The 13,738-nt window shown below is 45.8% G+C and overlaps 1 protein-coding gene across 1 annotated transcript in view; it reads right to left on the bottom strand.

Annotated features, from left to right (window-relative positions):
* Positions 1–13,738, bottom strand: part of Kif13a (kinesin family member 13A) — a 196,073-nt gene that overhangs the window by 84,649 nt on the left and 97,686 nt on the right. The window contains 1 exon segment of the mRNA XM_059263028.1: positions 11,588–11,648. Within this exon segment, the coding sequence (XP_059119011.1) occupies positions 11,588–11,648 (61 nt within the window).

The following is a 13,738-nucleotide window of genomic DNA, read 5'->3' as shown; positions in this document are numbered from 1 at the left end:
GTAATGAGTCATGTGGAAAAATGAGGATTAAAAAATATGGGTTAGGGGTTGGGGATTTAGCTAAGATGTAGAGCGCTTGCCTAGCAAGCACAAGGCCCTGGGTTCGGTCCTCAGTTCCGGAAATAAAAAATAAAAATAAAATATATGGGCTAATTAAGTTATAAGAACTAGTTAGGAACAAGCCTAAGTTAAGGCCGAGCTTTCCTAGTTAATAACACATCTCTATGTCACTATTTGTGGGCTGGCAGTCCTGACAAAGAAGTACCAGTACAGCCCCTCTCTCACCCTCCGACCGCCTGGTACCTTCTGCAGCAAGCAGACCCTCTGCAGGCGCCACCCCTCAATTCGGAACTTCTTAGATCTGTTGTTTATAAATTACCCAGATTTGGGGATTCCCTTAGAGCAGCACAAAACAGATTAAGACAGAGTTTGAGCTGAGAAAAGGACTCGGAGTCCAGCATCACGAAGTCATTAATAAACCAGCAATTTAAACCTCTTCCGGGATCAGTTAGTGCAATGTAGGATTTCCGAATTTTGTTCCTGACACTGAATAGGCTGGACGTGGGAGGAGTATCTTTATTGCTTTCAAGGGCAAATAACATCTTTTCTTGGCTGGAATAGAAATTAAAGCTAAAGATAATCAGTTGGAAGAAACATCCAACAAATCAGGTTATATATGCTAAAATCATATGAAAAATAATCAAAGGATTCCCTGGTATATAAAGATGCAAGAACTATTTTGTTTTATTTTGCTATTTATTTATTGTTTTATCTTTTGATGCAAGATGGCCCTGAACTTGGGATCTTGCCCCTCTATTAACTCAAGAGTAAATTCAGTTGGCACCTGTCTGGAACCTGAGCTCTTGAGTGGTGAAGGGAGGCAGACCAGGAGTTCAGGGTCATCTCTGGCTACAAAACAAGTTTAAGGCCGATACGGGATTCCTGAGACCCTGCCTCAAAAGCAACAATAGCAGTAATAACAACAATAGCAACAGAAAACAAAAAAACCGGTGAATTTTAGTTTACACTATGTCCGAACTCCAGGAAATACTAAATAATACACAACGAACCTACCTTGTATTTATGTATCTGAGAAGAAGGAAGGGAAAGACTCCCCATCCAGGGTCTTATCTGTAGTCACACTTTACAGGTTTCCGTCAGTGGATCCTCACAGTACACAGAGCAGGTATAAATATGACGACAGGTGACTGGGGTCTGAAAGCTGTCACCTAGCAAGACCTCACTGCTGGGAAGTGCAGCTGGATATTCAGCCATAGTCAGGAACTTGTGCTGTGGGTCACTGATGAGTGACTGGTCAGTGGCTCTCATTCTTGGTCTCCATGGTATTATAAACCTTCATAGGTTATCCCACAGTTGTCTGTCTGTCTGTCTGTCATTCTAGCTTCAATTACCAAACTATGATGATGAGGCTGCTGCAACTCCCCCAAGCATAAAGCATGTAGCAGGCATTCATGTTTGCTGAATTGCCCCTGTTGATACAGCTGCTCTCCGACTTAGGTATTTCTAACCGAGGCTCCTTTCCTAATCAGTGATAATTAAGTCCCTGAAAGGTTGTTCTTTAAGCCTAAAAAGAAATAATTGATTGTTTCCATTTATACTTTGGCCAAAGTATGACTGTTTCAGTAAGTCCCAAAGCATGAGAATCTGCCTCAAACAAACAAGCAAAATCACAAACAAGCCAGATAGGTGTGAATAGATGGGTCAGTAGAATATGTTTGGACTATCTGAGCCATTTTTATTTAAGAACTTACAAATCAGGCTCAGTGGGTAAAGGTGATTGATTGATGCCCAAGCTTGGTGACCTGAGTTCAATCCCCGTAACCCATGTAAGAGTGGAAGTAGAAAGCCAACCTGGGAAAATTGTTCTCTGGCCTCCAAATGTGCTCCCTTGCACATTAAAGGCATACATCACACACATGTTCATAAATGAAACTTCAAAAATAAAAATTACTTCTTTACTGATGCAGTCATTTCTTAGGCATCGTAACAATAAACACACATGGGAAATATTACCTAGCCTGAGTTCTACTAAGTATATTCATATAGTTTTAGAAGACAGTTACATTTTCTAGGCTATTATGCTTGATGACAGATGCTGGTTGTCCCGGAACTCACTCTGTGGACCAGGCTGGCCTTGAACTCAAAGACCTTGAACCTAGAGATCTGCCTGCCACGACCTGCCGTGTGCTGGGACTAAAGGTGTGCACCGTGCCAGCTCTAAAAACAAAATTTGTAATGCCCAAATCCTTTCTCTTTCCTTTATGGTTTTTGCTCACAGTTTCCACACCCAGATTATACAGGCATCCACTCACATTTTTTTTTAGTTGTGAGTGAGCGCTGCCTCCCTTCAGCTGAGTGACTTTGGGATGCGCTGAGGTCAGGATGGGTTACAGAGGCACCTGCCACAGTGCCTCCTAGTCAGTGCAAAGCCTGGGATGTATTGTAGTCATTTTTCTATAATGAGTATTGTCACATCAACAGCTTGGTGCAAAGAAGGAAGAATCAGTTGATCACCTTTCCTTCCGTCTTTGCAAGAGTTTTGGGGGGTATCCTAGTGTTGAGGGAGAGAGAACAGAAGGAAAGACAGCAATCCTTAGAAAGGAATCATCCATTTCCATTTTTTTCTAGCTTTCTTCAGGGTCCTTTAGTGAAGTGTCACTGATAATGTAAGGGGGAGTGTTTCTCACATTTAAGAGTGGTGGGAGACATGTAGAGGGTGTGTGGGGTGTGTGTGTGTGTGTGTGTGTGTGTGTGTGTGTGTGTGTGTGTATACACTCACATACACATACCTGGGGATGACAAGAAGAAAACAGACATCCTAATTTAGGTCAGAGCATGCTAAGGCATAGAGTCCAGGATAGAAGGTTGCAAGCAGAAAGAACACAATGTAACGAATAGCATCAGTAAAACGGTGAATGGGACCAATTCTACGGACTTCTCATTATTTTTCCACCCTGGGGCTGTGTGAACACATGAACCCTGGGCTACAGCTATGCTCAACCAATTCTTTTGTTCAGTAACCTTCAGGGAACCACTATTACAGGACAAATAGCTGTGGAAGCGGCCAAGATCCAAACCGTTAACCAAATCATCAAAATCCTTCCTGTATCCGTGGTCCAGCCCCTGTCCTCATCAACAGCAGACTCTGCAGACAGCACAGGGATGTGGCTTCACTTCACTCTGCCTTAGAACACAGGACATCCCAAAGACACACACAAGACCCATGGGGACTCAGATGAATGAAGGCCTTTTCTCCCCCTTTGCAGTACTGGGGACTGAATGCGGGATCTTGCACATGCTTGGTAAGAGCTCTACCACTCAGCTACCTCCCCAGCTGTGAGGCTTTTTAACTTAAAAAAAATTTTTTTTTGTTTTGTTTACTTCCATATTTTTTGAACCTAATAGTCTCTTTCAGCACAGGGAAAAATGACTTACCCACTGCTTTCTGAACCTTGGCTCATAAAAAAAAAAAAAAAAAAGCAGCTGTTTATGCTGCATGGTGGGAACCAGGGAATGCAAACCCTGCCTGGGCAGATCTCGTAAAAGATGCAATATCCCAACCCTGAATGTTTCCCAATTACAGTTTACAGTTTACACTCAAGCAGAATGGAGTGCTGTTTTTCTAGGGGAAAGCCTACAGGGAGGTTCAGAAGTCCTGTGGGAAACAGGAGGATCTATGGGTATTTGTTCCCAACCCAGACCAACAGAGCAAAGCCACAACACTGTCAAACCCAAGAGGCCTGTGACTTCTTAGCAGATCCAGTGCCAGGGAGGAGGTGTCTCTGGAGACATCAGCTCCACATGCTTGGTGTGGTGAGTCCGCAGGGCATGCCACGTCTGACCTCACTGTTAATAAGCATGGCAGTGATGCCAATTTCCTTCAGGGCTTATAATCGGACCTCCTCTAACCATGTGGACAAGTTATAAAACACGGACATGCCCAGGGAAACCTGTAACACAATGTCAGAGCAGTAACAGGAGCCCCAGTGTGGGATTTCTGCAAGCAGAGTCAGTCTGAGTCACCCAACCCTGAGTCACGTATGATACAGATCTTTGAACAGCCAACACCAGTAGGTCTCCATATGCGGGCATCACCTGACCCCACGGGAACAGCAGCAATGGCCTCCCAGTCACCATGCAAAGATCCTAGTCTGTACACAGCAGAGAGAATGGGGAACAAGGAAAAGAACTACAGTAGTCCTGTGCCCAACACCTGCCCGCTGAAGAGGCACAGGACACAACATGGTGGGCTGGGGCCTAGAAAGCAGGAGACTGAAAAGAGAGGGTATGACCCATGTTTCTGTTTTTGGTTTGGTTTGGTTTTTTTCGAGACAGGGTTTCTCTGTGTAGCTTTGTGCCTTTCCTGGATCTCGCTCCATAGACCAGGCTGGCCTTGAACTCACAAAGATCCGCCTGCCTCTGCCTCCCAAGTGCTGGGATTAAAGGCGTGCACCACCACTGCCCATGACCCATGTTTCTAATCCACATTTTAAGAAGCACACACAGACACATCACAGTCAACAAACTCATAAGCAGGGCACAGCATACTCGACACACAAATAGAATCTCCTTCTATAAGGAAGACCATCTAAGTATAGCTGAGATCTTCACTGCCCCCAAGGGCCACAAGTTAGACTGTTGTCCAGGGTAGGACATTCTACTGGGAGATGGTAGAATCTTTAGGGGGTAGGAACCTAAGGGGGGTCCTTGAAGAGGACTTGGAACCCCAGGTTGTCCCTCTTTACTTCTTGGCCTTGAGGTAAGAGGTTTTCTTCCACCTTATAGTTCTGCCATTATATGTGGTCTTTCTCCAAAGCAATGGGGTCATCGGTCATGAACTGGGGCCTCCAAAGCCTGGGCCTCAGGTTCCCTATACCCGTGGCGGCTAACCAACACAAACACAGCCCCAAATCTAATTCATCTCTCAAGCCCCTTCTCTCTTTGGAGTTGGAGTTGGGGGGAGGCTGGCTGTGTATTTGTAAGCGGCAATTCCCGGGCTTCGTTCTTTACGAAGGTGCTTTCCCCGTCTACACAGGGCTGACAGCCACAGTCATTTTGATGAGTCTGGACTTGGCAGGGGCCCAGCTCCAAATCAGAGCACCTGCATGGTGCAAGAACAGACAGGTCTAGCTTGCATACCTCAGAAGGAGAAAAAAGGCCTTATTTGGATGAGGTTTAAGCAAATTCCTTCCTCAAAGGCCTTTGGTGTGTGGAGTGCAGCTCACAAAATTTCTCACATTCAGAGACTGCAGGCCATATTTAAGTTAATAAACCCAAACTACAGTTCAGATAAAGGAACAAAGACTTTAAGACTCGACTTGGAGGTGCAAAATTTAACTCTTAATGAACTTCAGAAGTTTACCATGAAGGGACCTGGTGAAGGGACCTGGAGAAACTGGGCCATGAGCTGAAAGGGAACCACAGGCCATTTTCCACCAGGGCGTCCAAGTGCTATCAGCATGGCAGCCTGGGGAAGTGTCACTTGTACCAAGCAGGGAGTGACTTACCCAGACAATGTTTCCAACCCGGGGACACGGTTGGGGCTGAGCATGAGCTGGGCTCCTTTTTTGTTGCCGGATAAAGTGGCTGACTCACAGGGAGGGGGCAAGAGAACTCCTCCCCGGGCCCCGGGGGCAAGAGAACTCCTCCCCGGCCCCGGGGGCAAGAGAACTCCTCCCCGGCCCGGTGCCAAGGGTGAGAAAAGAAAAGTGAGCTCGCTGGACTGGGAAGCCCGACTCCACACAGACTGACAAAGAAACGTCCCCTGGCTCTGAAGGTGGTTCACAACCGCTCTCTCCAATAAGGGAGCAGACTCAGGCCTACAGTCACTTCTGGAACTCATGGCTGTGGTGTTCACAGCTCTTGGGGGAAATGTTCAAACAAAGCTCAGCCAAGCACACGGGCTCAGGACTTTGGACAACACTTGCTTGGAGGGAGGATGCGATTACTAGCCCTCCCAGCGAGGCTCCACACCAGGACTTAACAAAACTCCTCTAAGGGTTGAGGGAGATGAGAAGTGTCCAGGATAGGAGTCGAGTCCACAGTCATCACTGGCATGCATCACTGGTTTGGACTCAGTCTACAATGGTCACGATTTTCACTTTTAAAAGGTAGCAGGACCTTCCTGAACCCTTGGTTTTCTCATCTGCGAAAATTCGGACAATAGTATTTCCTATCTAATTGTGTGTTCTTGTTATTACATCCCCTCCTACACGTAAAGGGCTTAGCAGCATATGGACTGTATTTTCTAATCACAGTTACTGATATCTGCCCTCCAAACACAATGAAGTTAAGTAGTGTTTCTGGGCGCCAGGAACTGATGTGGTCAGAGAGAGGAGAGCGTGAAAGAGGCGGGGTGGGGTAGGATCAAAAGGACGTCTGCAGGCGGGGCTGCAGCTCAGTCAGTACGCTGTATGCACAAAGTGAGCACAAAGCCCCGGGTCCGGCACCAGTTCAGGCCAACCCTGTCGTGGTGGGGCGTGGTTATCATTTCAGCACTTGGAGGTGGACGAGAGATGATTAAAAACTCAAGGTCGTTCTCAGCTTCAAACACAGTCAGCCCAGGATACACAAGACCCAGTCCCAAAATGGAAAAGGGAGCTGAGGGTGGGGTAGGCATTAGATGTCAGAAAAAAACCAAAACCACGTGTATAATAAGTATATGCTATATGTGTAAATATACATATGTATCTACTTTTTAAAAGTTCCTAAGATTAGCTTGCTCGTTTATGTATTGGGCATCTTCACCAACTAAATATTCCTGAATTGAACGGTATGTGTCTGTTTTGGGGGTTCACTAACATCAATGACCTGAACTGACACAGGATCAGGCAGGCAAAATCCCCCAGCCTCCACCAGTTGAGGCGTGTTTTATAGAGGGCGAGTTGGATTGGCTTCCAAGCTGGTTTATGTCAATGGGATGTCTTTGTGATCATATACTTTAATTAAAACAAATGCAAAAGCGTTTCTGGGCCACTGAGATGATAGCTCAGCAGATAAAGGAGCTTGCTGCCAAGGCTGACAGCCTAGGACTCACATGGTGGAAGGAGCAAGTTGACTCCAGCAAGCTGCCCTCTGAACTATTCCCTCTCTTCCTGTGTGTGCGTGTGCGTGCGTGCGTGCGTGCGTGCGTGCGTGCGTGCGTGCGTGTGTGTGTGTGTGTGTGTGTGTGTGCGTGTGTCTGTGTCTGTGTCTATCGCTCTCTGTCTCTCTCCATTACAAATGTAATGAAAATTAGCAAGTTGCTGATTTTAAGAAAGCTTCAAGAGCTCAGGAACCACTTGGTGAAGGTGAGTCACAAAAAAAAAAAATGGCCATGTTTATAAGACAATTTATAAAATAAGAAAAAAATAAATCCTGGAAAGAGTTTGTACTCCAGTTTTCCATTTGGTTAGTGGGTTTTGGGACAGCAGACATCATGTACAATACGTGTCTACTTTAATGATGTTTAAACAGCCAACCATTAGTGCTCCTGATGACCACACAAAGAACGTGTATAGATTTACATAATGGCTCACAATTATCAGCTGTTTTCTGGATGCACAGAATTTTCTGGGAGTCTCGAGTCATCCTCCGATTCATGATAATGAAGGACTGTTATGATTGCCTACCGGTTGAGCCCAAGATGCCTGACTCCAAGAGCCCATGCTTTCTCCAAGTAGTTAGTAGGAGAACACTTCAATGGTTAAATACTTAGACCTAAATATGTTAAGACAAATTCATATTGTGCCATTCTGCTGACAGTTTGGTTCTGATTTGGCAAACACTGGCTTCTAGCATATTAATTTTGGTGCACACAGGCTCTGTCATCTTACTATTCTTGCTTTCCTTAGGCAATGTGAAATTAATCATTCTGACCTCTGAGCACATCAACCCCCACGATGGGAACAGAATCAAACATGGCCACTGGCCTGCAACTCAGCCCTCAGCCTGAAGGTGCTCTTCTACCCTCGCTCAGCATGAACAAAGTGAGGAGAGTGGGAGTCAGCTGGACATCTTTTCTTCCAGGTTGTGGGGAATCAACAAATGCCCAAGAACACATGGCTTCAGCAAATTTGAGCAACACACCATATGGCAAGAAAGACTACATAATTTCCAAGCCAATGTTCAGAATCTCCCAGGCTAAGGAATAGTATCCACACTGACCCCCACATATACCACCATCTGACTTCTCTTCTTTCTTTCCTTTAAAAAATATTTGTTTTATTTTTATTTATGTGCTATGTGTCTGTGCATGCCACATGTGTGCTGGTGCCTGCAGAGGCCAGAAGAGGCCATCAGATCCCCTGGAGCTGGAGTCACAGAAGATAGTGAGCCACCCTGGTGGGTGCTGGGAACCAAATTCGTGTCCCCCGGAAGAGCCGCAAATGTTCTTAACCAATGAGCCATCTCTCCAGCCTCCAGACTACTTTTCACATCTGCAGTAAGATTTAAAGATGAGCAGGCAGGATGCAAACAACAAAGCTGTTGGAAACCACTTATCTACTGACAGGGCTCACTTTAGGAAATGACATTTTTAATGCATTGATTCCTCATCAAGAAGGTCTTAATTACCATTAGCATGATGTAATCATTTACTAAGATGGCTCAAATTTATCACTATTGACTCTAATACAGTCACTTTATAATCTTTTAATGAGATTTATGTGTGGTTGCACACTGAGGTTGGGGGAAGTGATGGCTTTGTGCAGAGAGGCCATGTTTGAGGTATCTAACTCTGCAGCCTATTGACTGTTTTTTTTTTTCCCCACTTAGTCCTATCACAAAGACTTTTGCTTCTGACTCAAAAATACCTGCCAAACGTTATTATACCAACTCAATCAAGAGGGCAAAAGGAGGAAGAGATGCTCCAAGAGCACAATGCCCCGAAGCACACTTCCATGCCATGCAAATGGCCGAACAAACCAGCCTTTGATTTGCCTCTGAGAAGTCGCCACAGCTGTGCGGCCCGCACAAAATGGATGATTCAGCTTGACGGGAGGCATGGCTGCGGCTCCTCCTTTACCTCATCCTGACCACAGATGAGGAGAAAAGGTTATCTTTATCTCACCAAAGCCTAGCAGCTTGTAGCAAAACCAGGTGCCATGAATCCCAGCCCAGGGCATTTTTTTTTTTGGAACATACTGATGCTAGCCACTGTCACAGAGAGACAATGAGACCTATGAGGATCCGTTTTAGGGGACAAGTACTAGGTAAAAGGATTCAGTAACACACACAGCACAAACGTGGGGGGCCAAGAATTAGAACCCCACAGTCTGATGCAAGAGCTCACGCTCTTTAACTGCTTCACCTAAGCCCGGAAGTGCTGTTATCAATTCCAGAGAAGTTAGAGTTTCAGGCTGAAAAGCCAGAGGGTAGGGCATCTTACAATAATAGCTTTTAATAAACAGCCAAACTTCACCGAGGATTTAATGTTCGCACAGAGCATATGACACTTGAGGGCCCTGGCGTCTTTGGCTCGCTCAGTCCATGTACTTACCAACCCCCACTCGGCCTGCTAGACCCCCGTTTTGAGAGCGGCTCTGAGAGCCTCGGTCTCAATGAGGCCATTATTCACGGAGCCTGACAAGTAGGGTAGTTTCAGGAAATGTGCGGCCCTCTCTCCATGTCCCTTACTTCTCACCAGAGAATGAATGCTTCCATCTTAATGTTTCTATTCACAGTTAAGAACTGCTGTTTCTTTTAAGAGAAGAAAACAGAAATCAAATGAGTACAGGGACCAAAGACCTCATCCACGAGCAATGTGTCTTCCACGCAGATTTAGTATAACAGTCAAACACCCTAGAGAACAGCAACCACCAATTTTACCTTTCGATAAAAATGTCATAATAGTTGCATAATAATGATGATATCTGCAGAATAAGAAAAATCTACCCCTCACCCCAGCATTGTAAAGACGCCTTGTTCGATGAACCAAGAGACCTCATTTGAAGGTTAACTGGAACACAGTATTTGAGGTGACCATGCAACCAAAAAGCACATTTTAGGCTATCAGCACATTAAAAATCATTTTTATCTTCTTATGATTCCAATCATAGTGTTCATCAGATACTAAATTCCACAGATATTTTCTCATCTGGATCCAATGAAGTTGTACTTGGCTGAAAAGAAAGTTTGTTGCCCCCCCCCCCAGCACTACATCGTAGGAGGCTACAGTGGTATCTGCAGGCAGTAATGGAAGACACGTGCTGAGGACGCAGGAGGGAGGAAAATGGGCTCTTCTTCACATCGTCTGGGGCAGCCCATGCCAACAGCTTCCATTTTTCACCCCACTGGTCTCTACTTCCTAGTCCGGCTTTGCGAGTTTTCTGCCTTACTACCCTGGTTCCTCAGGCCCCTGCTAGCACAATGTCCAGCCCCCTCCCTACAAAAACCCAAACGGAGCACCATTTACAGGCACCTTCCGTCAGTCAGTGTTATGGTCTCCAGTTAACCCGTACGGCACCCATATGACACAGGCACACAAGGGCTGCCATTTCCGCTTAAGAGGAAGCAGGATGAGGTGCAGAGAACTTAAGCACTCATCCCAAGGAGTCAAAGCAGGTCACAGAGCTGACCCCAAGGTCCGTGGACCTGCCTTGCTACCATGACACTTTATATCTGGATACCACATTCCCTCCTCAAATCGTATGCTTAACTTACTGTTTTTTTGTTTTTTTGTTTTTTTTTTTATTAACACGTAAATCGCCAGGCGGTGGTGGCGCACGCCTTTAATCCCAGCACTCGGGAGGCAGAGCCAGGTGAATCTCTGTGAGTTCGAGGCCAGCCTGGGCTACCAAGTGAGTTCCAGGAGAGGCGCAAAGCTACACAGAGAAACCCTGTCTCGAAAAACCAAAAAAAAAAAAAAAAAAAAAAAAAAATTAACACGTAAAATAGGTATTTATGGTGTTACATACACATTTCAATATATGTATACATTTTGGAATGGCTAAATCAGGTGATCTAACATACGCCTAACCTCAATACTTATCATTTTTCCCTTCTAGGCTTAGTTATATTTTTATTTTTAATTATATATAATTCCATGCTTATTTTCAGTGCCATCTCTATGATATCCCCCTCAGCAACTGTAGCCAGTCCATGCTGTCTCCCCTCAGGTTTTCTATAGCAGTTAAAACTTGTCAAGTTTAGGCTAGACCTGGGAGTGTCCCTGAGGACAATGGCATCCTTAGGAGGTGAACAACTAGAAACCTAATGAGGTTTTGAAATTTTGGTAGTGGTGGTGGGGAGGTGCAGTTAGAGTCTTGTTACATAGCATTGCCTGGCCTAATACTAGCTACGTAGCTCAGCCTTGAACCGGCGTTGAACTCGGGGCAGTCCTCTTGCCTCGGCCTCCGCGGCGCTGGGGTCACAGGTGCGCACCATCGCACACACCTCTCGATTGAGGTTTTCAAACCTAGTCTAAGGCTGCTCAGCATGAACGTGGCAGAGTCAGATCGCCAGCTTTCCAAACACACCCACTAGAACGAGTGGTGTGAGACACACGGGGGAAAGAAAACTCCAGAACAATCAGAGAAAACAGACACAATGGAGGCGGCCAGGGGCCCAAACGAAGCAGCGAACTTACCAGCGTATTTGGTTGTGTTTGACTCATCCATGGACCAAAAGCAATAATCAAAGGCAAACACCTAAATGAAAGAACAAAATAGTAAGCTTAGGAATGAGCTCCGTCCGGAGAGGGAAATCAGGCTGGGGAAATACTCAATGAAGACGAGAGGAGACCCACTAATATCCAATAAATGAAACGGCAGTGGTTTGGGTGCAACCCCCTACAGTCATGAATTCATATGGAAACTACCGTTTATCCAGAGTTCTAACAGGCAGGCATATTAACACGTGGTTTATTAAAAAATACATTTAATAAGAATCCCCTTCCCCTCCAAGTCTAGCAGTGTGCCCGGAAACCTTTAAACTGGTTCTCCCATACCTTCTTCTCGGGTGACATTATACAGGTGGAAACCTTTAAACTGGCTCTCCCATACCTTCTCGGGTGACACTACACAGGTAGATTTTGACTTACACCCGTTCCTTCTCCTAGCTCTCCATGCTACCATCTCTAGCACAGGGAAGGTCACCCCCCCCTCACAATCTGGGGTTCCCATTTTCCTCACTGTGACAACGTGCCATCGCTGGCTGAGTACTGCAGATAACTCAACCACCTGCTCTTGCAGGCACTAACCCCCGATGCAGTTACAGAGCGCTGACTCCTCCCTAGCCACTGTCCTTCCACACAAACACCACTACCTGCACTCTAGCATTATCATCCAATGCACGGAAAATTCTTCCTAGACTGTGTTCCAAGGAACATGAGTTCCAAGGGGTGGTCTATGTAAGAAGATGAAATCACACTGAAAACTTCACACACTAACTGTCCTCTTTCCAATCCCCAGGGCCAAAGCTTTCAGAGGTCCTTCAGTAAAGAACCATTTAAATGTGTGGCCTTCTCGATTCTTGGAATTCATTTTTGGGGAACACTCATAACAAACAGCTTGAGCCTCAAAGTCACAGCTCTTGGGGATGGCTCCACAGCCTCTTTCTGGAGCTGCACAATGTGGCTTTTCACCTGCACACGTGGTGGATCCTCCACAACTTCAACACCAGAAGGGACAAGTGCTGAGTAAACGCAGCCAGGCGCCCTGACTGGACAGCACCGGCTCCTTGCCAACCACTTTCCCTGTTCCCTCTAGGCCCCATGGAGCGTGTCCTCTTGGAATGACTAGTCACAGGCCCACTCTCTCCTCATTTTCTTTATTTCTACTCTTCAAAATGCTTCATACTGGCCGGGCGGTGGTGGCGCACACCTTTAATCCCAGCACTCAGGGAGGCAGAGACAGGCGGATCTCTATGAGTTCGAGGCAGCCTGGTTTACAGAGTGAGTTCCAAGACAGCCAGAGCTACACAGAGAAACCCTGTCTTGGGAAAAAAAAAAAAAAAAAAAACCCAAACAAACAAACAAAAAAGCTTCATACTGAAGGTGCAGCTCAATGCATTTTCCTCCAGAAAACTTTGTTTGGTTACAACCAAAGGATACACACACACACACACACACACACACACACACACACACACACACACACATTTTTTCTTCTCTGAAATCTCACAACACTGCTGAATCCTATTCTCTGCTCCTATCCCAATTTCTTCTATTATCTACTAATCATGACACAGGATTGCCCAACCCTTTGATATAGTGACATACCACTGTCACCAACAAATGTGTTGGTCAAATCCCCACACGCCCCCCCCACCCCAGGCACAAGCCTGAGGCTGCAGGTTGGACACACAGGAGGATGATCTGTGAATGTTCCAGCTTCACTTGCACGGTAAATTCCCTGAAGGCAGGAACCAATCTAATTTATCTTTGAAGCCTGCGATATTTATATTCATTGCTTTGGAATTATTTATTGGATGATTAATGGCATTGAAACTTTGCAAGGAAGCAGGTACTTTTTATATTATAAAAGACTTAGACGGGCTGGAGAGATGGCTCAGCAGATAGAGTGCTCAATGCGTCAGCATGAAGACCCATGTAAAAAGCTGGATGTGGTCCCCTGCACCTGTAACCCCAGCAACGGAGGGTGGGCACAGAGTCAGGACAATGTCTGGGGCTACCAGCCTAGCTCCAGGTTCAGTGAAAGACCGTCACAAAGGAATAAGGGAAAGTGATATGCCACAACACACATACCTATATTCACCCCCCTCCTTCTCTCTTTCTTGC

Source organism: Peromyscus eremicus, chromosome 5 (genome assembly GCF_949786415.1).
Source record: "Peromyscus eremicus chromosome 5, PerEre_H2_v1, whole genome shotgun sequence".
NCBI classification, from domain to species: Eukaryota; Metazoa; Chordata; class Mammalia; order Rodentia; family Cricetidae; genus Peromyscus; species Peromyscus eremicus.
The sequence above is the reverse complement of the archived record's forward strand: the minus strand, read 5'-3'. Positions and strand labels throughout refer to the sequence as shown.